General features: G+C 40.2%; 1 protein-coding gene across 3 annotated transcripts in view; it reads left to right on the top strand.

Moving 5' to 3' along the window:
- The window catches only part of myo5c (myosin VC), a 52,199-nt gene that overhangs the window by 13,168 nt on the left and 12,871 nt on the right, over positions 1-26,160 (top strand). For 2 of the 3 annotated variants that reach the window (XM_060914480.1, XM_060914482.1), the window contains 23 exons: positions 1,397-1,504; positions 1,624-1,730; positions 5,216-5,481; positions 5,673-5,754; positions 5,874-6,014; positions 6,121-6,243; positions 6,354-6,437; positions 6,752-6,886; positions 8,702-8,799; positions 8,878-8,964; positions 9,214-9,325; positions 13,491-13,702; positions 15,018-15,183; positions 15,281-15,427; positions 16,560-16,724; positions 16,920-17,013; positions 17,104-17,167; positions 17,274-17,454; positions 17,563-17,656; positions 22,147-22,207; positions 22,554-22,634; positions 24,065-24,100; positions 24,268-24,448. In XM_060914480.1, the coding sequence (XP_060770463.1) occupies positions 1,397-1,504; positions 1,624-1,730; positions 5,216-5,481; positions 5,673-5,754; positions 5,874-6,014; positions 6,121-6,243; positions 6,354-6,437; positions 6,752-6,886; positions 8,702-8,799; positions 8,878-8,964; positions 9,214-9,325; positions 13,491-13,702; positions 15,018-15,183; positions 15,281-15,427; positions 16,560-16,724; positions 16,920-17,013; positions 17,104-17,167; positions 17,274-17,454; positions 17,563-17,656; positions 22,147-22,207; positions 22,554-22,634; positions 24,065-24,100; positions 24,268-24,448 (2,825 nt within the window). The remainder of the gene's footprint in view (positions 1-1,396; positions 1,505-1,623; positions 1,731-5,215; positions 5,482-5,672; positions 5,755-5,873; positions 6,015-6,120; positions 6,244-6,353; positions 6,438-6,751; positions 6,887-8,701; positions 8,800-8,877; positions 8,965-9,213; positions 9,326-13,490; positions 13,703-15,017; positions 15,184-15,280; positions 15,428-16,559; positions 16,725-16,919; positions 17,014-17,103; positions 17,168-17,273; positions 17,455-17,562; positions 17,657-22,146; positions 22,208-22,553; positions 22,635-24,064; positions 24,101-24,267; positions 24,449-26,160) is intronic. The other variant, XM_060914481.1, reaches the window with a different exon arrangement.

Raw genomic sequence — 26,160 nt, 5'->3', positions numbered from 1 at the left:
TTTTTGTAGCCAGCTAATAATCTTTCAGTTCTTACCTGGGGGATTTTCACACATTCGTCCTTGCAAAAGGCTTCCAGTTCTACAAGTTTCCTGGGCTGTCTTGCATGCACTGCTCTTTTGAGATCTATCCACAGATTTTCAATGATGTTTAGGTCAGGGGACTGTGAGGGCCAGGGCAAAACCTTCAGCTTGGGCCTCTTGAGGTATTCCATTGTAGATTTTGAGGTGTGTTTTGGATCATCGTCTTATTGTAGGACCCATCCTCTTTTTAACTTCAACTTTTTTACAGATGGTGTGATGTTTGCTTCCAGAATTTGCTGGTATTTATTCGAACCCATGCTTCCCTCGACCAGTGAAATGTGCCCTGTGCCACTGGCTGCAACACAACCCCAAAGCGTGATCGATCCACACCCATGCTTCAGAGTTGGAGAGGTGTTCTTTTCCTGGAATTTGGCACCCTTTTTTCTCCAAACATATCTTTGCACATTGTGGCCAAAAAGTTATATTTTGATTTCATCAGTCCACAGGACTTGTTTCCAAAACGCATCAGGCTTGCTTAGATGTTCATTTGCAAACTTCAGACGCTGAATTTTGTGGCTAGGATGCAGGAACAGTTTTCTTCTGATGACTCTTCCATGAAGGTCATATTTGTTCAGGTGTTGCTGCATAGTAGAACAGTGCACCACCACTCCAGGGTCTGCTAAATCTTTCTGAAGGTCTTTTGCAGTCAAACAGGGGTTTTTATTTGCCTTTCTAGCAATCCAATGAGCAGTTCTTTCAGAAAGTTTTCTTCATCTTCCAGACCTCACCTTGATCTCCACTGTTTCTGTTAACTGCCATTTCTTGATAACATTACAATCTGAGGAAACGGCTACCTGAAAACACTTTGCTACATTCTTGTAGTCTTCTCCTGCTTTGTGAGCATCAATTATTTTATTATTCAGAATACAAGGGAGTTGCTTGGAGGAGCCCATGGCTGTTGATTTTAGGGACAAGTTTGAGGAGTCAGAGAATTTATACAGCTTTGAAATCTGCATCATCTGACCTTTCCTAATGAATTTGAACAAGCCACAGCTCAATAAGCTAATTAAGGTCTGGAACCTTGGTAAAAGTTACCTGAGAACTCAAATGTATTGGGGTGCCCAAACTTTTGCATGGTGTTCCTTTTCTTTTTTCACTCTCCAGTTGTACAAAACAAAAATAATACACAAATCTTACAGAAAACGCTGAAAAGAAATGTCGTCTTTACCTTTATGCCTTTTGGTGATCAGTTCATCTTCTGCTCACTTAACTATTCATAGTAACAGACATTTTCAGTAAGGGTGCCCAAACTTTTGCATGCCACTATATTATTATTATTATTATTATTATTATATTTTATTTTTTGACATACAAGTGGGCGCAGACAAGTTTAACTATACCTGCATGGGAGGGGAGACAGAGATCCAAGGAATGGATGATCGTGCTGATATGGCTGAAACTTGCCGGACATTCACTCTACTGGGTAAAAACTGTACACTTTTGTCTGTCCTGCAGCATGACTTTTTGTATTTCGTGTTCTTTAATGATTAATGTGTTGCACATACATTGAATAGCACAGTAATGTTCTGTTTTCTTCTGTAGGACTAAAGAATGACTTTCAGTGTGACGTGTTCAAGATGCTGGCAGGGATTTTGCACTTGGGCAATGTGGTGATCCAAGCAGTTGGGTCAGACCAATCATCCATCAGTGTAAGGAACATTTAACTTACGGCTTAGTTTATGACTCCTTCACCTCAAATACTCTGTGTGATAATTTTATATTGTTTATATTGATCATCATCTTTTAAAGCATGTCTACACTGAATGTAGCCTATTTAAGGACTAAATGGAAGCACGGAATGCACATTCCATTCTTCCCATCTGGATATTCATCATAGAAGTGGCATTAATGTACAACCCTGATTCCAAAAAAGTTGGGACAAAGTACAAATTGTAAATAAAAACAGAATGCAATGATGTGGAAGTTTCAAAATTCCATATTTTATTCAGAATAGAACATAAATGACATATCAAATGTTTAAACTGAGAAAATGTATCATTTACAGAGAAAAATTAGGTGATTTTAAATTTCATGACAACAACACATCTCAAAAAAGTTGGGACAAGGCCATGTTTACACTGTGAGACATCCCCTTTTCTCTTTACAACAGTCTGTAAACGTCTGGGGACTGAGGAGACAAGTTGCTCAAGTTTAGGGATAGGAATGTTAACCCATTCTGGTCTAATGTAGGATTCTAGTTGCTCAACTGTCTTAGGTCTTTTTTGTTGTATCTTCCGTTTTATGATGCGCCAAATGTTTTCTATGGGTGAAAGATCTGGACTGCAGGCTGGCCAGTTCAGTACCCGGACCCTTCTTCTACGCAGCCATGATGCTGTAATTGATGCAGTATGTGGTTTGGCATTGTCATGTTGGAAAATGCAAGGTCTTCCCTGAAAGAGACGTCGTCTGGATGGGAGCATATGTTGCTCTAGAACCTGGATATACCTTTCAGCATTGATGGTGTCTTTCCAGATGTGTAAGCTGCCCATGCCACACGCACTAATGCAACCCCATACCATCAGAGATGCAGGCTTCTGAACTGAGCGCTGATAACAACTTGGGTCGTCCTTCTCCTCTTTAGTCCGAATGACACGGCGTCCCTGATTTCCATAAAGAACTTCAAATTTTGATTCGTCTGACCACAGAACAGTTTTCCACTTTGCCACAGTCCATTTTAAATGAGTCTTGGCACAGAGAAGACGTCTGCGCTTCTGGATCATGTTTAGATACGGCTTCTTCTTTGAACTATAGAGTTTTAGCTGGCAACGGCGGATGGCACAGTGAATTGTGTTCACAGATAATGTTCTCTGGAAATATTCCTGAGCCCATTTTGTGATTTCCAATACAGAAGCATGCCTGTATGTGATGCAGTGCCATCTAAGGGCCTGAAGATCACGGGCACCCAGTATGGTTTTCCGGCCTTGACCCTTACGCACAGAGATTCTTCCAGATTCTCTGAATCTTTTGATGATATTATGCACTGTAGACGATGATATGTTCAAACTCTTTTCAATTTTACACTGTCGAACTCCTTTCTGATATTGCTCCACTATTTGTCGGTGCAGAATTAGGGGGATTGGTGATCCTCTTCCCAGCTTTACTTCTGAGAGCTGCTGCCACTCCAAGATGCTCTTTTTATACCCAGTCATGTTAATGACCTATTGCCAATTGACCTAATGAGTTGCAATTTGGTCCTCCAGCTGTTCCTTTTTTGTACCTTTAACTTTTCCAGCCTCTTATTGCCCCTGTCCCAACTTTTTTGAGATGTGTTGCTGTCATGAAATTTCAAATGAGCCAATATTTGGCATGAAATTTCAAAATGTCTCACTTTCGGCATTTGATATGTTGTCTATGTTCTATTGTGAATACAATATCAATTTTTGACATTTGTAAATTATTGCATTCCATTTTTATTTACAATTTGTACTTTGTCCCAACTTTTTTGGAATCGGGATTGTAGAATATAAGTGTAGCTGTTTTGATGAAAAATATTGAGATGTTAGTGGTCGGAATGAGATTTTAAAAAACCGGAAGTCAGAAGCAAGTGTCAATTTCAGTTCAATTAACTGGAATTGTTTATTGGATGTGACTCAGTTTTTTTTTTTCCCACGGTTAGACTTGAAAGCTTTGAATATTAATTGAAATAATCATTTATATTCTTTCATATAAACACAAGTAGGCGGCACGGTGGTGTAGTGGTTAGCGCTGTCGCCTCACAGCAAGAAGGTCCGGGTTCGAGCCCCGTGGCCGGCGAGGGCCTTTCTGTGCGGAGTTTGCATGTTCTCCCCGTGTCCGTGTGGGTTTCCTCCGGGTGCTCCGGTTTCCCCACAGTCCAAAGACATGCAGGTTAGGTTAACTGGTGACTCTAAATTGACCGTAGGTGTGAATGTGAGTGTGAATGGTTGTCTGTGTCTATGTGTCAGCCCTGTGATGACCTGGCGACTTGTCCAGGGTGTACCCCGCCTTTCGCCCGTAGTCAGCTGGGATAGGCTCCAGCTTGCCTGCGACCCTGTAGAACAGGATAAAGTGGCTAGAGATAATGAGATGAGATAAACACAAGTAAGCCCTACTTTTGAGAAATACGAAGGCCTACAGAACACAAAGAGGGTATTAGAAATAATCTTTTATTACTGTTTAATTTTGATAGAGAATGGTAGATGTGAATGATATTCATATTTTATAATTGTATTTGTAATTAACATTGATTTCACCTTTGTGATGGATAAATGAGAGTTAAGATCAGCTTTATATTGCACAAATAAAGCCATTAGGTGAAACTTTGAAGAGAGTGTACCGATTTAACGGTTTTGCCTAATTAGCATAATGAATACTAATTAAATACTCATCTCATCTCATTATCTCTAGCCGCTTTATCCTTCTACAGGGTCGCAGGCAAGCTGGAGTCTATCCCAGCTGACCACGGGTGAAAGGCGGGGTACACCCTGGACAAGTCGCCAGGTCATCACAGGGCTGACACATAGACACAGACAACCATTCACACTCACATTCACACCTATGGTCAATTTAGAGTCACCAGTTAACCTAACCTGCATGTCTTTGGACTGTGGGGGAAACCGGAGCACCCGGAGGAAACCCATGCGGACACGGGGAGAACATGCAAACTCCGCACAGAAAGGCCCTCGCCGGCCCCGGGGCTCGAACCCAGGACCTTCTTGCTGTGAGGCGACAGCGCTAACCACTACACCACCGTGCCGCCCCTAATTAAATACTAATTAGCATAATTTGTTTTTACTCATTTTTCAAATTTTGTATTCATATACAACCATCTATGTGCCTGCCAATTTCCATGTAAATATCTTGAAAAATAAAAAAGTTATTAAGAAAAAACATTTGGTCTCATTCGTTTATGGGGCCCATTTTGGACCATGTTATCCTAATACAGAATATTATGGCAGTTTTCTAAAAATGAAGCCGTTTGTCAATCTTTGATTTGTAATATCTCAAGAACGGATAAACATTTTAACTCTGTAAAAAAGTATGTTCTGCATTCAATTCTGAATTCAATGAGAGCAGTTTCAAGCAATTTGGACTGAATTTGAATTTTCACCTGATATGGCTAATTAATGTTCTCTCTCTCTCTCTCTCTCTCTCTCTCTCTCTCTCTTTTTTCTAGTCTACTGACTCTCACCTGGCTGTGTTCTGTGATCTGCTTGAAGTCAGAGGAGAAGATATGTGTCGCTGGTTATGTCATCGGCGTATTGTCCTGACATCTGAAACTGTAATCAAACCACAGCCAAGGGAGCGTGCTGTAAATGCCCGGGATGCACTGGCCAAGCATCTATACGCTTATCTCTTTGACTGTATCATCCACAGGATTAACCAGGCACTGCGTGTGCCTGGGAAACAGCACTCTTTTATAGGAGTGCTGGATATCTACGGGCAAGATAAAGCTCTTTTTTTTATTATTATTACTGACTGTATTGGTTTTGGCATATTTTATAAATTATAAACACTTTTTTTGGAAGATCTTAATTACGCACTAAACCCTCCTTTACTCTCAAAGCATACATTATTAAAGATGTGTGAAATGGATCCGTTTCTGATTTTGCTTTGTCTTTGGGACTTTACAGATTTGAAACCTTTGATGTGAATAGCTTCGAGCAGTTTTGCATCAACTATGCCAATGAGAAACTCCAACAACAGTTCAACTTGGTATGTTCCCCATCTCTTTCTGTGTGCTGTGTTTAAAGCCCAGGCCATAATGGTTGTTCACTGAATCAGGGATTGGACTGACCAACTCTTTTCCTTCCTGTCTGGTTGTTTCTTATTAGCACGTGTTTAAACTTGAGCAAGAGGAGTACATGAAGGAGGACATCCCCTGGACGCTGATCGATTTCTATGACAACCAACCAGTCATTGATCTGATTGAAGCCAAAATGGGCATTCTGGACTTGCTGGATGAGGAGTGTCTGGTGAGGAAATCTGTAAAAATAGCAACCGTGTTTCGACAGCAATTTGATACGAATTTGCGTTTTTATTCAGTGTTGTCTCGGCTTCAGTGTTCTGTTTGCTCCACAGTTTCCTCAGGGTACTGATAACAACTGGCTGCAAAAGCTCTATAATTATCTAAGCTCAAAGCCTATGTTTGAGAATCCTCGTCTATCCAATGAAGCGTTTGTGATCCATCACTTTGCAGACCGGGTGAGGAGACATAATGTGCATCTGGTCTGTTTTGTTGATGCTGCTGGTATACCTTTTTGTCAGCTGTAGGATTTGAAGAAGTGCTATTAAACCCACTTTTCAATTCCTAGGTAGAATATCAGTGTAAAGGGTTCTTGGAGAAGAATAGAGATACCCTCTATGAAGAGCTGGTGGACATCATGAGAGCCAGCAAGGTACAAACTGTTACTTGCCCTAAACTATGTATGGCTTTTTAAATTTTTTTTTTTTTAAATAAAGAATCCGCCGTTAAAAAGAGCAACATTTTGTACCAAGGACCTCGAACAGTATAACTTTAATAATGAACTGTAAAAATGTATACTGGATTAAGCCTACAGATACTAATTTAAAAATACTTTACTATTTTAAATAGCTCCCTTTACTGAGATTTGCATTCATCTGAAACAGAGATTAGTAAAAGGACAGATTTTGCTTTTGAACTGTCTCAAATGTATGCGGCTGAAGATGTTTGAAACCTTTTTGCTGTCAGTTTCCTCTCTTGGCAGATTTCTTTAATGAAGAGGATCAAAATTCTGTGCATCTAATGAAGGGTGTCAAAATAAAAGCAGCACGACCTGGAATCAAACCAGCCAATAAGCAACTCAGAACCACTGTAGGAGATAAGGTGCACGATCAAACGGGTCACCATTGCTATCTGTATCCATAAAAGCTAACATCTGTTTATTGTGAGCAAATACAGTGGTGCTTGAAAGTTTGTGAACCCTTTAGAATTTTCTACATTTCTGAATAAATATGACCTAAAACAAGATCAGATTTTCACGCAAGTCCTAAAAGTAGATAAAGGGAGCCCAGTTAAATAAATGAGACAAAAATATTAAACTTGGTCATTTATTTATTGAGGAAAATGATCCAATATTACATATCTGTGAGTGGCAAAAGTATGTGAACCTCTAGAATTAGCCGTTAATTTGAAGGTGAAATTAGACTCAGGTGTTTTCAGTCAATGGGATGACAATCAGGTGTGAGTGGGCACCCTGTTTGATTTAAAGAAGAGGGATCTATCAAAGTCTGATCTTCACAACACATGTTTGTGGAAGTGTATCATGGCACGAACAAAGGAGATTTCTGAGGACCTCAGAAAGTGTTGTTGATGCTCATCAGGCTGGAAAAGGTTACAAAACCATCTCTAAAGAGTTTGGACTCCACCAATCCACAGTCAGACAGATTGTGTACAAATGGAGGAAATTCAAGACCATTGTTACCCTCCCCAAGAGTGGTCGACCAACGAAGATCACTCCAAGAGCAAGGCGTGTAATAGTCGGCGAGGTCACAAAGGACCCCAGGGTAACTTCTAAGCAACTGAAGGCCTCTCTCACACTGGCTAATGTTCATGAGTCCACCATCAGGAGAACACTGAACAACAACGGTGTGCATCGCAGGGTTGCAAGTAGAAAGCCACTGCTGTCCAAAAAGAAGATTGCTGCTCGTCTGCAGTTTGCTAAAGATCACGTGGACAAGCCAGAAGACTATTGGAAAGATGTTTTATGTATGGATGAGACCAAAATAGAACTTTTTGGTTTAAATGAGAAGCGTTATGTTTGGAGAAAGGAAAACACTGCATTCCAGCATAAGAACCTTATCCCATCTGTGAAACATGGTGGTGGTAGTATCATGGTTTGGGCCTGTTTTGCTGCATCTGGGCCAGGATGGCTTGCCATCATTGATGGAACAATGAATTCTGAATTATACCAGCGAATTCTAAAGAAAAATGTCAGGACATCTGTCCATGAACTGAATCTCAAGAGAAGGTGGGTCATGCAGCAAGACAACGACCCTAAGCACACAAGTCATTCTACCAAAGAATGGTTAAAGAAGAATAAAGTTGATGTTTCGGAATGGCCAAGTCAAAGTCCTGACCTTAATCCAATCAAAATGTTGTGGAAGGACCTGAAGCGAGCAGTTCATGTGAGGAAACCCACCAACATCCCAGAGTTGAAGCTGTTCTGTACGGAGGAATGGGCTAAAATTCCTCCAAGCTGGTGTGCAGGACTGATCAACAGTTACCAGAAACGTTTAGTTGCAGTTACTGCTGCACAAGGGGGTCACACCAGATACTGACAGCAAAGGTTCACATACTTTTGCCACTTACAGATATGTAATATTGGATCACTTTCCTCAATAAATAAATGACCAAGTATAATATTTTTGTCTTATTTGTTTAACTGGCTTCTCTTTATCTACTTTTAGGACTTGTGTGAAAATCTGATGATGTTTTAGGTCATATTTATGCAGAAATATAGAAAATTCTAAAGGGTTCACAAACTTTCAAGCACCACTGTGTATAACATTGTCAAACCCACAAGGGAGTACACTGGTATGTTAAATCAAACTTTGCTCCATTCAGTGAGCGACTGTGAAAACTGACAGCCATTCTAATTTAAGCGAAGTCTTTCAACTCTCTTCCTGTTTATCATTTCAGTTTCGGAGTTCACTGTATCTGTTAATGGAAACTCTTAATGCTACTATACCACATTATGTTCGCTGCATTAAGCCGAATGAGGAGAAGCTGCCATTTGAGTGAGTAATTCCAACTGATATGAAACATTATAATTTTGTTCCTTTCTTGTTCCATGTTTCTGAAGTCTTTGTCCACAGATATGACTCAAAGCGTGTGGTTCAGCAGCTACGGGCCTGTGGAGTACTGGAGACTGTTCGAATTAGTGCTCAGAGCTACCCATCTAGGTAAACACAGTCAATCACTGTCTCAACATTACACCTTTTTCAGATTTATTCATGGTAGCCTTAAAGTCTCAAGTATTTTTTAAAGTGTGCTTAGGGACAGTATAAAAAAAAATTGCCTCGAGTACAACTAGGAAACATGATATTGAAATATAAAGTATTTACGTAATGTGTAAATGTAAGGACATTACTATCCAATCCCAGAGTAATCTGCTACTTGTGCCTCAGTTGTACACTTGTTTTGTATTGCAGATGGACCTACATTGAGTTCTACAGCCGTTACAGTATTCTGATGAGTCAGGCAGAGCTCAGATTAGGGGAGAAGAAGCAAACATGTCGAACAGTGTTGCAGAGGCTAATCCCTGTAAGAACGCCTTTATTTACTTTACTCGTCTTTGTTCATTACTCACCCTTCACATTGCTATCAGCTTCATAATGCAGAAGAATTCCCTTTTTCATTTGTTTTTATTTGTTAATATCTTTGGACCAGAGTCTGAGATTGCCAGTCTACCATCCTGTTCAAAATAAAATAGTCAACCAAAATTCTCATCAAATATGTGCTTCATTTTAACACCATTGATATTCAGATTCATGTTCAGAATTGGTGACTTAAGTCCAAAGGTTTTGTCAATATTTACACAGGGAAAATTAAACATATTCAAAGTCTCATTATAGACATGCTTAGCAGGGCTTTCCACAGAAAAAATAAAATATCAGAGCAGTGTTACTGATGTGGAGCCCAGCCCGTAAGGACTGGCCTGGCCCGGAGGGCCCCAAAGGCTGCTAAGGGAGTCCGGGGGCATGCTTTCCTGGAAAATTTTGAAATTAGAGACTACAAATGGTGCATTTTGGTGGCATCTAGGGCTGATTTAGGCACAATTCAACATTATTATTTTTTTAAATTTGCCGTTTTTTTTACCTTGTCAAATATGCAAGGGGCAAAATTTAAAGGGCAAAATTAGACTTGAAATGAAAACACTTCATACCACGCCTCTTCATTTTCCAATTCCAGGATGCCAGGAACAGGATCAAGGTCAAATCATGCAACAGCGCCATCTAGCGGCCAGTGCCTAGAGCATGGTTTTATGTATGGTTGCGAATGGCAGTCAGTGCACGCAGCGAAACCTTTTATTTTCACTTCTGGGTTGAGCACCAGGATAGTCTAGACCTCTATATTACAATATCTTCCTATTTCTATAGTTATTACTTATTTTCAGAGGGGAATAGGAGATATTTAGGTCCGGAAAGTACTCTGCATTGTTCAATTGATGGTATTGTGTGTTTTTTTTTTGTTTTGTTTTTTTACTTTTTTTTGGTGTGCGAGTGACAGTGTAGGGCTGATGTCACACAGTACGGTGGAGTGCTGTGTATCCACACTTTGGGGAAAGCCCTGCTTAAGTAGATTTACTGTGAGGCCCATTCAGATTATGTCAGTCATGTAGTTTGGTTGCTGGCTTATCTGGAGTCCAAGAGATGGTTTCCAGCATTTTCCAGACTAATATCTTTAAACACAAGCACTTACCTTTAAACCTGAAAAAAAGGTCACGGGATAGAAAATGCAGACTGAAGATCCAAATCACTTTTTTTTTCTTCTTTGCTGTGAAAAGTAATACGATGAGCTCCTGAGTAATGCAACAGAAAAGTGTTCGCCCCATCGTCAGGAGATCTCAAGCTTGAATCCTGGCGATGCCACAGCTATCTGTGACCAGGAGTCTAGAGAGCAAAACTGGTTGTGCTCTCTGGGTGGAAGGAATGGCATACTCTTTGTTCTCTGGCAGTCACAGCATCACTAGCCAATCATGGGGATCTGTGAGCTTATTTGAGTGTGTTACGCTGCCCTGTGGTGCGGCATGAGTAAATATGCAGTTGGCTACATGTAAGAAGTGTCTCCAATTAAGATACTGTCCCGTCCAACGTGTCCTCTAAGCCAAAAGAAACATTTCATGGACTTTAAATGGATGAAATATTTAAGTTATTCCACGAAATCAAGTCATACATAAGTTGACAGCCGACAAGGCACATAGCGCTGAGTTGGCTATAAGCCATGTCCGATGAGATTGAGTGGACTAACTGCTTTATTCTATCCATATTCACTAGATTTTGAGAAACGAAGCATTTTTATTTTTTGAAAATTCGATAAATAAAAACTTTTTTATACAAAACATCCGACAAAATAATTTCTGCTTAGAATGGAAACAAACCAGCACAATGACAGTAGCAATTTGTGAAAAATGCAATAATAATTCTTGAAAAAAAAAGTTCTTACCATCAAATACCTTTATTCCATATTTTGTTGCCTTTTTTTTTTGCCGGTTTGTTTTTGAGTGCAGTTTTTATTTCGTCCCTGGTTGGTACCAGCAACACGTTCTGCCATTTTGTTTTTCTCTACTCACAGTATATGAGCTGATAGCCTAATACAGGGGTCATCAAAATTTTTTCTCTGGGGGCCACATTGTCGTTCCTGACTGTGATGGGGGGCCGGGGTCGGGTCAGCTAAATAACATAGAATTGTATGACCCAGACAAATATGACCACCAGCAGGCCTCATTGTGTAGTAGAGATTACTAGCCTGGCACAGCCATCCACACTACTATATCCCCACCACTATATCAACACAACTATATCAACACTTGATTCCTGGCACATATTTGTTTATCTTTACTAGTGGTTTGCAAAAGTAGTAATCAAGTCTTCACACTTTATTTTAATTTGAAATACCACAGATATTCCGTTTATTTATTTTCCAATAAAAATAACATCAAAGCTGTCAAGGTAAGAAACATCTGCCTAGTTGAGGTGACTGACACTGGCAAAGGCGAGTGGAAAATTATAAATTGTAGGTAGGCCTCTTGATATTATTAATAATATTAATAATAATTGTGTGCAGCACTTAGTAAAGGTCAAATAAATAGGCCTATAAAATAAATACATTTTAAAAAACAGTGAAATTATAATATAAGCAATAGAGCAATAGATCACAGCAGTTGTGCTGTGTCCTGCACGTCATTGCTCTCATCCATGGCCAAAGCAAAAAACTCGAATTCTGATGCTTTCTCATTCAGCTGGTCATACACGTTGTCCCCCAAATCTTCGGTTTGCCTGGTCATAGTAGGTGCGGAGAGACTCACTGCGTTGAGCGCATCCTTCTTGTCAGGACACACCTCCTCGGCCACAGCAAGCATGCATACTTTAACAAAGTCCCCATCAGTAAACCGCTTTCCATGGGTAGCTAGTAGGTGAGCTACCTTATAGCTAGCTCGGACAGCAGCCTGGTTGATCTGGGTTTGGCGAAGGAATACATTCTGTTGTGCAGCCAGTCCGCATTTCATCCTCCGAATCCTGCCTTCTCTTGTTTGCCCTCGCAAACTGGCATACTCTTTGTGGAGGGTTTCGTAGTGACGACGCAGATTATATTCTTTGAAAACCGACACACTTTCTTTACATACAAGACAAACTGCAGGGTCCTTACACTGAACGAAAAAATAATCAGTGGTCCACTGTTCTTTAAAAACTCTGCACTCTCTGTCAGCTTTTCGCTGACCGCTAGCCATTTTGCTGTCCTGAACACTGACAGTTCTCTGCACATGCGCTGCCGGTCACTGCTTGATCGCAAGCATATGACGAAAATTCGGAAAATATGAATAGTTAATTTTATAACTAAATATCAATTTTAATTGATAAGATCAACAAAATACAAGAGGCAGACATGTTATTATTTGCCAAAAAGCAATTTAAAAAAATAGGCCATGACCACTTTTGGGGATTGCCTCATAGGGCCGGTTCAAGTGGTGGGGGGCAGAGGGGCTGGTGGGCCGGTCAAAGGGGGGTGGCGGGCCGGAGTCGGCCCGCGGGCCGTAGTTTGATGACCCCTGGCCTAATAGTAGAGTAGCCATTCAGAGCACACGATTGCTCATATCCAGTGAATGTGGATAGAACAATAGTGTTATATGTATTTATCATTGGCCTCAAATGCCATTACATAGATTTTGGGTGCAATTCTTACCCAAATCATAGCTTAGCCCTTTCAGGTTTCATACCTCTCCTTCGCACATCTCAATCATAATAATTGTTTACATTATTTTAAATGATATGCTTGTGCATGCATGCATGCATAAATAAATAAATAAATAAATAAAATCATACCTGGTACATTTCAGCATGACCACATTACGGTTACATCAGATGGTCAGACAGTGGCAGTGAACTTAATACTACAGCTTATACGAGCCAATATCACATGAAAAATCGATTTCATTCCAAGTTCTGAATCGCACACAACTCCAGTCTGTATGCAAGTCCGGCACGACTGTCCAAGTAGTATTAAGTCCATAGTTACATCTGAATACCGATGTGCGGAGGTTTGGTATTTAACTTCTCACCATGCATCAACTCATCTCTGAAAATATCAATAAATATTTTTTGCAGGTATTTATTTTCTGGTTACATTGTTGTTAAATTCTTATAGTGTTCGGTCACAGCTGAAAAATATCAGTTGAATATGTCTGACGGTGATGTTTTAATCACAACAGGACTCTAATCAGTACAAGTTCGGACGGACCAAAATCTTCTTCCGGGCAGGACAGGTGGCGTATCTGGAGAAGCTGCGTTTGGATTATCTGCGCACTGCATGTGTGACCATCCAGAAGCATGTGAGGGGCTGGATTCAGAGACGCAGGTATCTGCGCATGAAACAAGCTGCCATCATCATCCAGCAGTACATCCATGGCAAGAGACAGATCAGGTGAGCGAGCCAGTCAAACTTCTTACTGAAGAAGCAAATCTCTGTTGTGGATTCAATAACATGACTTTTCAGTTTGTTTGGGGGCGTCGTGGCTCAGGTGGCTAAGGCGCCATACCATAAATCTGGGGACCCGGGTTCGATTCCGACCCGAGGTCATTTCCCGATCCCTCCCTGTCTCTCTCTCCCACTCATTTCCTGTCCTGTCTCTACACTGTCCTATCCAATAAAGGTGAAAAAAAGCCCCAAAAAAATCTTTAAAAAAAAAAAGAATTCGCTGGTATAATTCAGAATTCATTGTTCCGTCAATGATGGCAAGCCGTCCTGGCCCAGATGCAGCAAAACAGGCCCAAACCATGATACTACCACCACCATGTTTCACAGATGGGATAAGGTTCTTATGCTGGAATGCAGTGTTTTCCTTTCTCTAAACATAATGCTTTTCATTTAAACCAAAAAGTTCTATTTTGGTCTCATCCGTCCACAAAACATTTTGACAATAGCCTTCTGGCTTGTCCACGTGATCTTTAGCAAACTGCAGACGAGCAGCAGTGTTCTTTTTGGAGAGCAGTGGCTTTCTCCTTGCAACCCTGCCATGTACACCGTTGTTGTTCAGTGTTCTCCTGATGGTGGACTCATGAACATGAACATTAGCCAATGTGAGAGAGGCCTTCAGTTGCTTAGAAGTTACCCTGGAGTCCTTTGTGACCTCGCCGACTTTTGTACGCCTTGCTCTTGGAGTGATCTTTGTTGGTCGACCACTCCTGGGGAGAGTAACAATGAATTTGAATTTCCTCCATTTGTACACAATCTGTCTGACTGTGGATTGGTGGAGTCCAAACTCTTTAGAGATGGTTTTATAACCTTTTCCAGCCTGATGAGCATCAACAACACTTTTTCTGAGGTCCTCAGAAATCTCCTTTGTTCCTGCCATGATGCACTTCCACAAACATGTGTTGTGAAGATCAGACTTTGATAGATCCCTGTTCTTTAAATAAAACAGGGTGCCCACACACACCTGATTTAATATCCCATTGATTGAAATCACCTGACTCTAATTTCACCTTCAAATAAACTGCTAATCCTAGAGGTTCACATACTTTTGCCACTCACAGATATGTAATATTGGATCATTTTCCTCAATAAATAAATGACCAAGTATCATATTTTTGTCTCATTTGTTTAACTGGGTTCTCTTTATCTACTTTTAGGACTTGTGTGAAAATCTGATGATGTTTTCGGTCATATTTATGCAGAAATATAGAAAATTCTAAAGGGTTCACAAACTTTCAAGCACAACTGTATGTGTTTCTTCTAGGCGCATGGTTACAGCAGCAGCTCTGAAGCAGGCCTGGGCAGCTGTGGTCATCCAGAAGCACTGTCGTGGCTATCTTGTACGCCGAATTTACCAGTATTTACTGGTAGCTACAGTCACTATTCAGGCGTATACCAGGGGATGGATTGCCCGCAAGCGCTACAAAAAGGTTTCTTATAAAAGTCTAGATTTAATGAAATTTTGAATAGCTTTTTGAAATATTTTGTGTTAAAGTTTTTGTGTGTATGTGTTTATCATTCATATAGATGGTGGAGGAGCATAAGGCTCTGATTCTGCAGAAGTACGCTCGAGCCTGGCTGGTGCGTCGCCGTTTCCAGACCATGCGCAGACTCGTCTTAAACGTGCAGCTCTCTTACAGAGTCCAGCAGCTGCGTAAGAAATTGGAGGAACAGGCGAGTTCATAATCCCGAGTATTAGAAACTGCATCTGCAAAACTACAGATGCAAAATATGAGAGCTAGTATTGGATACACTTATGTCCTGTGAATCTTCAGAAAAGCCTTGGGCTTTTTCTGAAGATTACAGTATGATTTTTTTTTTTTTTAAACTGAACAATGGAAATTTTCTGGAAAAAAATGATGAAAAGTGTGTGTGTGTGTGTGTGTATATATATATATATATATATATATATATATATATATATATATATATATATATATATAATATATATATACACGTGTGTGTGTGTGTGTATAGGGTTGGTCAAAATTATGTTAACACTTAAATGGTTTCTACCATTTATTCACAAAACATACATCATATGCGCAAGATGATTTACAAGACGGTCTCAACCTGTTCAACACACAAAACCCAGCGAGCAACATTCTCATCTCATCTCATTATCTCTAGCCGCTTTATCCTGTTCTACAGGGTTGCAGGCAAGCTGGAGCCTATCCCAGCTGACTACAGGCGAAAGGCGGGGTACACCCTGGACAAGTCGCCAGGTCATCACAGGGCCGACACATAGACACAGACAACCATTCACACTCACATTCACACCTACGGTCAATTTAGAGTCACCGGTTAACCTAACCTGCATGTCTTTGGACTGTGGGGGAAACCGGAGCACCCAGAGGAAACCCACGCGGACACGGGGAGAACATGCAAACTCCACACAGAAAGGCCCTCGCCGGCCACGGGGTTCGAACCCGGACCTTCTTGCTGTGAGGCGACAGCGCTAACCACTACACCACCGTGCCGCCCAGCGAGCAACAGTACCGTTTAAAGAATAATAAAAATAAGAATCATAAAAATAATCTGTTAGTGTTAACATAATTTTGACTATTTTTTATGTATATATATATAGATGCTGCATTTATTACTGAACTATACACTGCATGTCCTGCATATGCATATATAATGGATATAATATAGTAGATTGTACTACATATAATGTTTAAGAATCCTACTGTATGATTCATCTGATGGCATAACAGCTGTTTAGTCCGAGAGGAGTATTTAGAGAACATATTATATTAGCCATATATGGAAAGATGTATCTACTGCTAATTTTTGTTATCTTCAGAATAAAGAGAACCGCGGTCTGATGGAGAGACTCACCAGTGTGGCCAACGCTCATGCTCAGGGATTAGACAGGGTGCAGTCCCTGGAGGTGGAGCTTAACAAAGCAGCCAATGAAAGACTATCTGTTGAAGAGAGGGAGAAGAAAAGGAAAGAGGAAACTGATCAGGTAGGACCTTGTAACTTGACTACTCCGGATTATGTAATTCACTGAATATTGTCTGGATAGCTTTCTATCAAGCAGTCTTTAATTCTATGAATGATACATAATTCAGGACATGCATTTTTTAAATATACCCAAGATACATAATTAAGTACATGCGATGAATTTTTCACATCGTACCCATGTATTTCACTCCATAAGGTGATTGCTCAGCTTCAGGACGAAAGGGATAAAGTCAAGCTGGAGAATGAGGCTCTCCAGATGAAATTTGAAGATTCCATACAACAAATGAGAGGTCGTCCAAATTATACCTAATTCGATTCATAATAATAGCTACATTTCACTTAAAACTATGCAACCAAAATGCCTTTTTTTTCCCCCCCAGACAATTTTGAAGAACTGAAGAAAAAGCTCATAGAGGACCTAGAGAGAGAAGAGAGGCTACGAAAGTAATAATGAGCACTTTCACATTTACAAGCTACATCGTGCTAATTTTCCTTCTAATCTTTTGGAAGTTGATACTGAGAAAAGCTTTTTTTCACTCTGGATTGACAGAGTTGCAGAACACAACAGTGAGCTACAGAAAGAGGACTTGGAGAAAGAGATTGCAGCACTGAAGGAGGAGAATCGCAGGCTGAGGGAGGACAAGATCCAGCTGCAGGCTCAGGCTGAGGAAGACACGCAGATCAACAAAGAGCTCCAGCAGCAGCTTGGTCAGCTCACCAAACATGTCAAGGTAGATTCTCTCACTGACGCATGAAAGAGGTCTGTAAGTTTTGTCATTATTAGGACAAAGTATTTTATTTTCTTAATGGGGTGTGCCTATTTATTCTTATCTGTTTAGGTGATACCGGAGTTACATAAAGAGATTAACAGCCTCCAAAATGAAAAAATTGAAGCAGACAGAAAGATGAGGGACCAAACTGAGCAGACCAGAGGTACTGTCTGACACGTACAGTACGAGTAGGGATAGTTTCCTATATGTTTTACTCAATACTCTCCACCTAGAGTAATCATGCTGCATTTTTGTGGCTACTGCCTCATAGAGGCGGAGCCACCATGTCATCGTGTTGTAAGAATGAGTGTAACAATAGCGCACCGCGCATGCACATATGCATAAGCGTTACAATCACCAGAATGGCGAATCATGATCTCGCGATACGAACAGTTGAGCTCACGTTATCAAACACTACGTTCAGACTGCAACCTGAAACGACCCATATCCGATTTGTTGTGAAATCCGATTTTTTTGTTAGGCCGTTCACATTACCAATTATATGAGACTTGTATGCGATCTCCAATATGAACGGAAAACGACCCAAAAGTGTCCCGCATGCGCAAATTGACACGTAATAAGCACATCTACGTCATACGTAAACAAAAAAAAAGCGCACTCTTCAAGTTTAATGATTTCTTTTTTTTTTGTTTGTTTGTTTAATTATCTGGTTAGTGTTAAAGTGTGAGGTCTCGTGTGTGTTTTTGTTTCTGAACTGAAATGAAAACGTGTAGCCTGGTAACGAGGGTTGACTCCTAAATGTCTCTCTAATTTCTATACAAGTGCACTACATGTTACTAGGAAGTAATGGATTTTTAAACTCTATATAGTGCACTCGAGCTTCAGTAGGCAGTCATTTGGGATACGGCCGCTGTATTACCAAACTCTTAATTCAGGCTTAATAATTTGCACATATTTATTTCGTCATATTAATAAACTTTTTCTACATTTTTATAAATATTTATTTAGATTGTTTATAGCCAGCTGAATTCTGCAACTTCTCTCAGCGCTGGCTCAAGGTGCATAAACACCAGTGCAGTTTGCTATGGAGATGAGGCGAGACCTGGCGATGTGGTTTTTGTGGCGGAACTCACACAATAATCTGATTAATGTGGGCAGCAGACTAATGAGACCGAAGGTGTCAAATTACTGGAAATTTCCAGAACAATCTTATAATCTTGTAATACAGGATGGTTTAAGTTATAAATCAGTTATAGAAACTGTTTTATTTAATCAGGCTAACAGATCAACATCCAGGTCCCTACCAAATCCACCATTAGCTTGATCAATTCTATAAAAGTCTATTTAAATTCTGAAAACTGTACAAATGTTGTTGTTTTCCACCAAAGAGGCGGGATTAGCCAACGCAGAATAGTGACGTTTGTCTCTTGTTGATGACGTGTAGGTCGCATGAATGCGACCTGTCCGGTCAGAGTGCAGTTGCATGTGAAAATATCGGATATGCATCGGAATTAGGACCACATATCCAAGCGGCCTGGGTCGCATGTGAAAAAATCGGATCTGTGTCGTTCAGATTGTCAATAACAAATCGGATACAGGTCGCATATGGGCAAAAAAATCGGATATGGGTCGTTTCAGGGTGCAGTCTGAATGTAGTCAAAGTTGCACAAGAACGAGTGCCAAAGCCACTATGTCTTCATGTTGTAAGAATGTAACAATAGTGAAATTTCGTAACCAATCAGCACTTATCCTGATCAAGTTCGATTACCCGTTCTACTTCGTGATAAACTTCGGAACCAATCAGAACCAGAAACGAAATAAGAGAAACTAACCCTGTGTCCAAAATCGCTCACTCGTTCACTACTCTCTACTCCCTATATAGGGAATTACGACATAGAGGACTATATAGTGAGCTCATTTGGTAAAATGAAAAAACAAACAAACAACGCTTTCAGACACTAGTCCGTCGTGCTGGTATTTACATCATTACTGTCGCACAGTTACAACGTGTCATATCAGCTGGCTGGTAGTTTTCAAAATAATAAATGCATGTATTTTTGTGATAAATCCATATTATACTGAGCGCATTTCCCACATTAATCAATACAAAGTACCTGCATCTTTCAGTTGTTTTAAATCAAGGCTGAATTCTTTCTTTTGCCACTGCCTTTTATTAAATCAAATTTGAGACTTTGATTTCTTTCAGCGCAACTGCAGTGTATGATGGGATATATTGCTTGGTTAGTGACCATCGGTTGTACACTACTTTTTGTGATGCATTGTGGGATGTTTTGAGTGCACTATATAGGGTGTAATCATCCTCACTATCATTTCGGACAGCACTACAGAATGGCGTCCTCACTATATAGTGCCCTGTATAGTGAATAGGGAGCGATTTCGGACTCGGGGTATAAAAGTTAAAAGTATAATTGGTCAAACTTCTGCTATTCGCTTTAATTTTTTTATTTAATTTTTTATTTTAGAGTTTTTACACTACACTTGTGAAACAAAATGTGCTCATTAGTACTAAATAATGCTTCTAAGACAATTCATGAACAAGTGCTTTCTTACTATTTTGAAAATGGATATAGTTCACAGCACTGTATTGTAAACAAAATTGGTAACCAAAATACTGCAAGCCCTGATGCTGCTCACAGCCTGGTGATGCTTGCAAGACATGAGGCGAGTATAATTGATGACATGTATATATGCGATATTTACCAGAGGTGGACAAAGGATCCAACTTCATTACTTAAGTCAAAGTACAGATCCCACTGGTCAAATTTTTACTCCGATACAAGTGAAAGTTGTCCAGTCAAATTTTTATTTAAGTTAAAGTACTGAAGTACTTGCTTTTAAAAATACTTAAAGTGCATATCCTGGACCAATTTTTTTTTTTAATATGAAAGTAGGTCCCTTTACACACTCATCCAGAAGGGTAATTTTTCACAAGGCCATCTGTCTACAGCAGAATAAAATAAAATAACAAAATGCGTCTGGAAAAATTCCAAGGGAGTCTGGAGCCAGAATTGTGACGTTACCTGCAGAAGCGCCAGCAGGCTGCGAGAGCTTTGCACAGTTTCAGTGCACAGCCTGTGTAGACCAAGCGCTCCCATTTCTCTCTCATTGTCCGGTCTTCTGGAAAACGATGAGTCCTAATCCCATCAAGATTGGTGTTGCTACACCCTCCTACGATACATCTGTTAACCATTTTAATAATTACGCGATAACGTTGAAGTAATTTGCAGAAAACCACCAGGTTATTTTCTCATAAACAAACCAGCGCTGACGTAGGATTCAGAAGGAGACGTCCCGCACGCGATGTCACGAAAATCAATGTTTGCCAGGAAATCCAAATGCCAAGTTTTTTCAGAGGCGGACCAATTCGCATCAAATGGCTTGATTTCAACTGAATTTTTCTGGTATTGTGCAAGGTAAAAAAATTGCGCAAAATGTTAGATATTGGACCAAAGTTTAATATAAAATAGGAGAATTACATTGATCTTGCTCCTGAATTTACCCATGATATGCACTTTAAGTATTAAAAGTACATTTTCTGTCAACGCATCATTGTATTATTGCCACAGCGCTTACAAAACCTAATGCCTCTGAAGCAACCGACTGGATTTACTGACTAGCTTATAGAACCTGCAGAATAAACACCTTTAAACACAGATTTCTACATTCTGTTTATTTGGCAAGATTATGCTGAAACATATTTCTGAAAGGACTTCAGATAAGTGAACATTATTCATGTTGGCGTAACTGTTTTTACATGCTAACTAACAGTGTCCGAGTTAACTAGCTACGCATTAATGTTAGCCGTGGACAAGGCTACGGCAACTTGGTGAGCAAATCCACAGAAAGTGATGCGACTAAAAGACTGTATAGCTGTTGCAATGTTATTGCCAGCTCTGAAAGCACAGACAACTTCATTGCAAGCTTTCTCTTGGAATAAAATGTTTACAGACCTCAATGTGCTTCCGCAGGTCGGACGGCGAGTTTTCCATGATATGGTTTGTTTTCGGCAAACAAAGCAAACGATTAAAACAAAATGACTCTTTAATCCTTTCAGAAAACAGAAACATGAGTTCTAGGTACAGTCATGAGTGCGTATGCATTCCCCAGAAGAACCGCCTCCTTCCATTCTGCCATCAGTTGATCGTGTTCAAATAAAGTTGTTGAGAAATCATTGAACTTGATTTTATACAGTCTATGGACGTGACGTGACCCGAGTGATTACTGATTTGGGTTTTTTTCGCAGGTGACACTGAGCAAGCCTATCACGTTTTAGAAAAGAAAAGAAAAAACATCCACTTTCAAAGCCTCTTCATAGTAACGAGGACATTGACAGAAATGTAGTGGAGTGAAAAGTATGATATTTGTCTTTCAAATGTAGTGAAGTTAAAGTCATAAGTTTCCAAAATAATAATAATAATAATACTCAAAGTACAGATACTTAGTGTATTCAAGTAAATGTACTTCGTTACTGTTCACCTCTGATATTTACTGTATGGACATGGTACCAGAAAACAATTTTATTTATCAGCAGTAGCCACATGTGCCCATAGGGTACCTATTTTTATCTCGTATTGCTCAGATAAAGTATGTGCTGGAGTATAGAATCAGTATGAGAAAAACTATATCAAACTCCAATTACTAAAGACTGGTCTTTGTTTTGCTTTTTCTCAGCAAAAATGAATACGATTACTAGGCAGCTTCTGGGTGAGACAAAAGAAGACATCATTCTCAGGTCATGATGAACTTTTTTTCCTTCTTTTTGAGAATTCCGATGAACATGTCTGTCTCCAAAGCATAAACTGTAAACAAGGCAAATCCTCTAGTCCTGCAAAGCTTCAGGTTTTCTCTACCTCCAACAAACCTGATCCATCTTCTGGAGGAGGCCTTGGTCATTAGCTCATGATCTAGAGCAAGTGTATTTAGGAAAGAAAAAAAAAAGAAAACTTGAAACTCTGCAGGGCAGTAGAACACAAGGACTGGCGCGGAGTCCATGAGTTTTTACTTTCCTTTAATGCAACTCATAAAAATTCAGTTCCTCTGCATGCACACATACACACTGATAGTTGGGTTTGTTACAGGTTGACAAAAGAGGCCACAGAAGCTGATGATGATGAGGAAGAGCTACTGTTTGCATTTAATGGGCTGCAGAACGCCACCAGGTTTGAGAAACATCTCATCTCATTATCTCTAGCCGCTTTATCCTGTTCTACAGGGTCGCAGGCAAGCTGGAGCCTATCCCAGCTGACTACGGGTGAAAGGCGGGGTACACCCTGGACAAGTCGCCAGGTCATCACAGGGCTGACACATAGACACAGACAACCATTCACACTCACATTCACACCTACGCTCAATTTAGAGTCACCAATTAACCTAACCTGCATGTCTTTGGACTGTGGGGAAACCGGAGCACCCGGAGGAAACCCACGCGGACACGGGGAGAACATGCAAACTCCACACAGAAAGGCCCTCGCCGGCCACGGGGCTCGAACCCGGACCTTCTTGCTGTGAGGCGACTGCGCTAACCACTACACCACCGTGCCGCCCTGGTTTGAGAAACATTATAAGTATAAAAAGCATTTTTCAGCCTACTTTATGTGGCACCTCTGTAGTGTACCTGTGATTACAAGGAATAGTTTTAAAACATTTCAGTCAACATTTCAATTTCACAGTTATTCAGTTTGTTCATTCATTATCTGTACTGCTTATCCACTGCGGATAAAGCGAGAGGCGGGGTACACACTGGACAGGTCACCAGTCTATCGCAGGGCTAACACAGAGAGACAGACAGCCATTTACACTCACATTCACACCTATGGGCAATTTAGAGTAGTCAGTTGACCTATTCCACATTCGGGCTGTAAGAGGAAACTGGAGCACCTGTTTGGAAACCCACGCAGGCACGCAAACTCCACACAGAAAGGCCCCCAGTCAACCAGCAGGTTTGAACCCGGAACCTGCTAGCTGTGAGACAGCAGTGCTAACCACTGCACCACCATGTCACCCATTTCACAATTATACAACACAAATTACAACTGTTACGCTAAAAGCCTTACGCCTATGATTGAATATCTTTTTTAAAATATTTACAATGCAATAATAATTCAGATTAATGATCCTTTGCATAAGGTTTTGTGGCATCCATGTAGAATGAAATGGAGACATTTTCACTTTATACTTGTCTTTGATGGGGGACACAGGTTGTTGTTTTTTTTCTGAAAAATGTCCTATTTTGAAAATGACCTTTTGACTAAATCATTGGTTCTACAAAAATCTATTTCACATAAATATTTACTGACTTCCACACCATCTGCCCTCTGTTCTTATAACTCTGTTCTTATGAATGAATATATAATAGGTTTTCTGTCCTTTCTCGGTAGATGAAAACGTCAAAGTTCTGATTCTGATCTGTAGAGGTGGTAGATGGAGATCAGTTTAAAGTCGTGCTATATGCATTCACAATTATGGAAGCACGATATTGCAGCAGTTTGTGTTGCTGCCTCACGACTCCAGGGCTCAGTCCTGAGCTTGGGTCACTGTCTGTGTGGAGTTTTATATGTTCTCACCCCTTGTTTGTGTGGGTTTCCTCCAGGTTCTCCAGTTTCCTCCCATCTTCCAAAACCTGCCAGTAGGTGAATTGGGTATGCTAAATTAATTAAATGTGAATGTGTGTGTGGGGGGGCAGGATGGAGCAGTTACTGATGAATGAATGATTTTATGAATACAAGTTCATTGTTTCTTCAAACATATTTTTTGTTTTTATCTGCTCATACTCTGTCCCTCTTCCTGGTTTAGGCTGGTGGAGTCTCAATTACGGGAGCAAAGGGAAGGTTATGAAAGTAAGCTGGAGGCACTGGTTTTCAAAAATGATCACCTGAGTAGAGAGAACCAGCAGCTACAAACCCTCTTTCAGGAGAAGAGCGATGTCAACCACAGCATTGGACAGGAGGTGGCCCGGCTCACAACTGAAAACATGGTAGTGTACATCAGCGTTCTTTATTCTCACCTCTGGTGAAGCTGGTGAATGAGTCCTGACCTTCTGGCAAGCACCATTTGAATGGCATAATCTATTAAAATCTATTTTACTATCTGGATAAATATACAGTTGTGGTCAGAAGTTTACATACAGTGACATGAATGTCATCTTGGATATGAATGTCATGGCGATATTTGGGCCTTCAGTAATTTCTTTGAACTGTTCTTTTTCTGTGGCAGAATGATTGTATAGCATACATCTTTAAAAAAAAAAAAACAACAACTAGAACTTGATGCAAAAGTTTTAATTTTCTTTGGGTTTTCTGAAATCAATACAGGGTCAAAATTAGACATACAGGGTCACAATTTTACATACGCTCACTTAGATTATTAATTCAGACGTGCTGAAATGTCCAAAATGTCTCTGATCTTGCCAAGGCCGAGGTCTCTTAATTTTCTGTTAGTGATCATGATTGATTCCAGCTGGTAGCTTCTCTGTGCCTTCATAAAAAGGGTTTGTTTACAGCACTCATTGGCTTGACCAACACACAGTAAAATGGGAAAGTCCAAGGAGCTCAGTGCAGATCTGAGAAAGAGGATCGCAGATATACACAACTCTGGAATGTCTCTTGGAGCCATTTCTAAAAAAAAACCCTGCAAATTCCAAGATCAGTTCAAACACTTGTATCCAAGTTATTGTGAAGTGTAATCACTTTGCCAAGCCACTTTGCTTCAAGAAAACCCAAACTGTCACCCTCAGCTGAAAGGAAATTGGTTTGAATGGTCAGGAACAACCTGGGAACCACCATGGCACAGCCCTGCCATGAACTGGAAGCTGATGGATCACTGTCTACAGTTCAGATCACCATGGACTAAGAGGCTGCTATCCAAGAAATAACTCCCTGCTCCAAAATTGACACCTTCAAGCTTAACTAAAGTTTGAAGCTGACCACACGGACAAAGGAAATGCCTTCTGGAGGATAGCTGTATGGTCAGATAAGACAAAAATAGAGTTGTTCGGCCACAATGACCACCATGTACAGAGGGACACTGCACCAGCTGGTGGTGGTGGTAGGATCATCATGCTCTGGGGCTGTTTTGCTCCCAGTGGAACTGGTTCATTGCACAAAGTGGATGGAATAATGAAGAAGGAGGACTACTTCAGAATTCTTCAGCATAAACCATCAGAAACTTGAACAAGACTTGGGAGTTACAACAGGACAATGAACCCAAACATGCATCGGAGCTGGTTGTGGAGGATAAAGCAGGCTAACATTAAGCTGAAAACAAGTCCTGACTTCAACCCTATTGAAATGGACCGTGCTTATAAGTCGAGTCCATGCCAAGAAAAAAAAAATTACTTGAGCTCTACCAATTCTACCATGAAGAGTTGTGAAATATCCAACCAGAATTCTGCCAGAAGCTTGTTCATGGTAAACAAAAATGTTTGGTCAAGGTGAATCTTGTGAAGAGACATTTTACCCAAATATTAGGTGTGCTGTTTGTAAATATTTGACCCTGTATGCATAATTTTGACCCTGTGTTGATTTTAGAAAACCCAAAGAAAATTAAAACTTGTGCACCAAATTCTAGTGTTTTTTTTTTTTAATTTAAAGATGTATGCTGTACATTCTGCCACAGAAAAAGAAGAGTTCAAAGAAACTACTTGAAAGCCCAAATATTGCCATGACATTCATGTCACTGTATGTAAAC

Source organism: Neoarius graeffei, chromosome 2, assembly GCF_027579695.1.
Source record: "Neoarius graeffei isolate fNeoGra1 chromosome 2, fNeoGra1.pri, whole genome shotgun sequence".
Lineage (NCBI taxonomy): Eukaryota > Metazoa > Chordata > Actinopteri > Siluriformes > Ariidae > Neoarius > Neoarius graeffei.
This window is presented reverse-complemented; position numbering and strand designations above follow the sequence as displayed.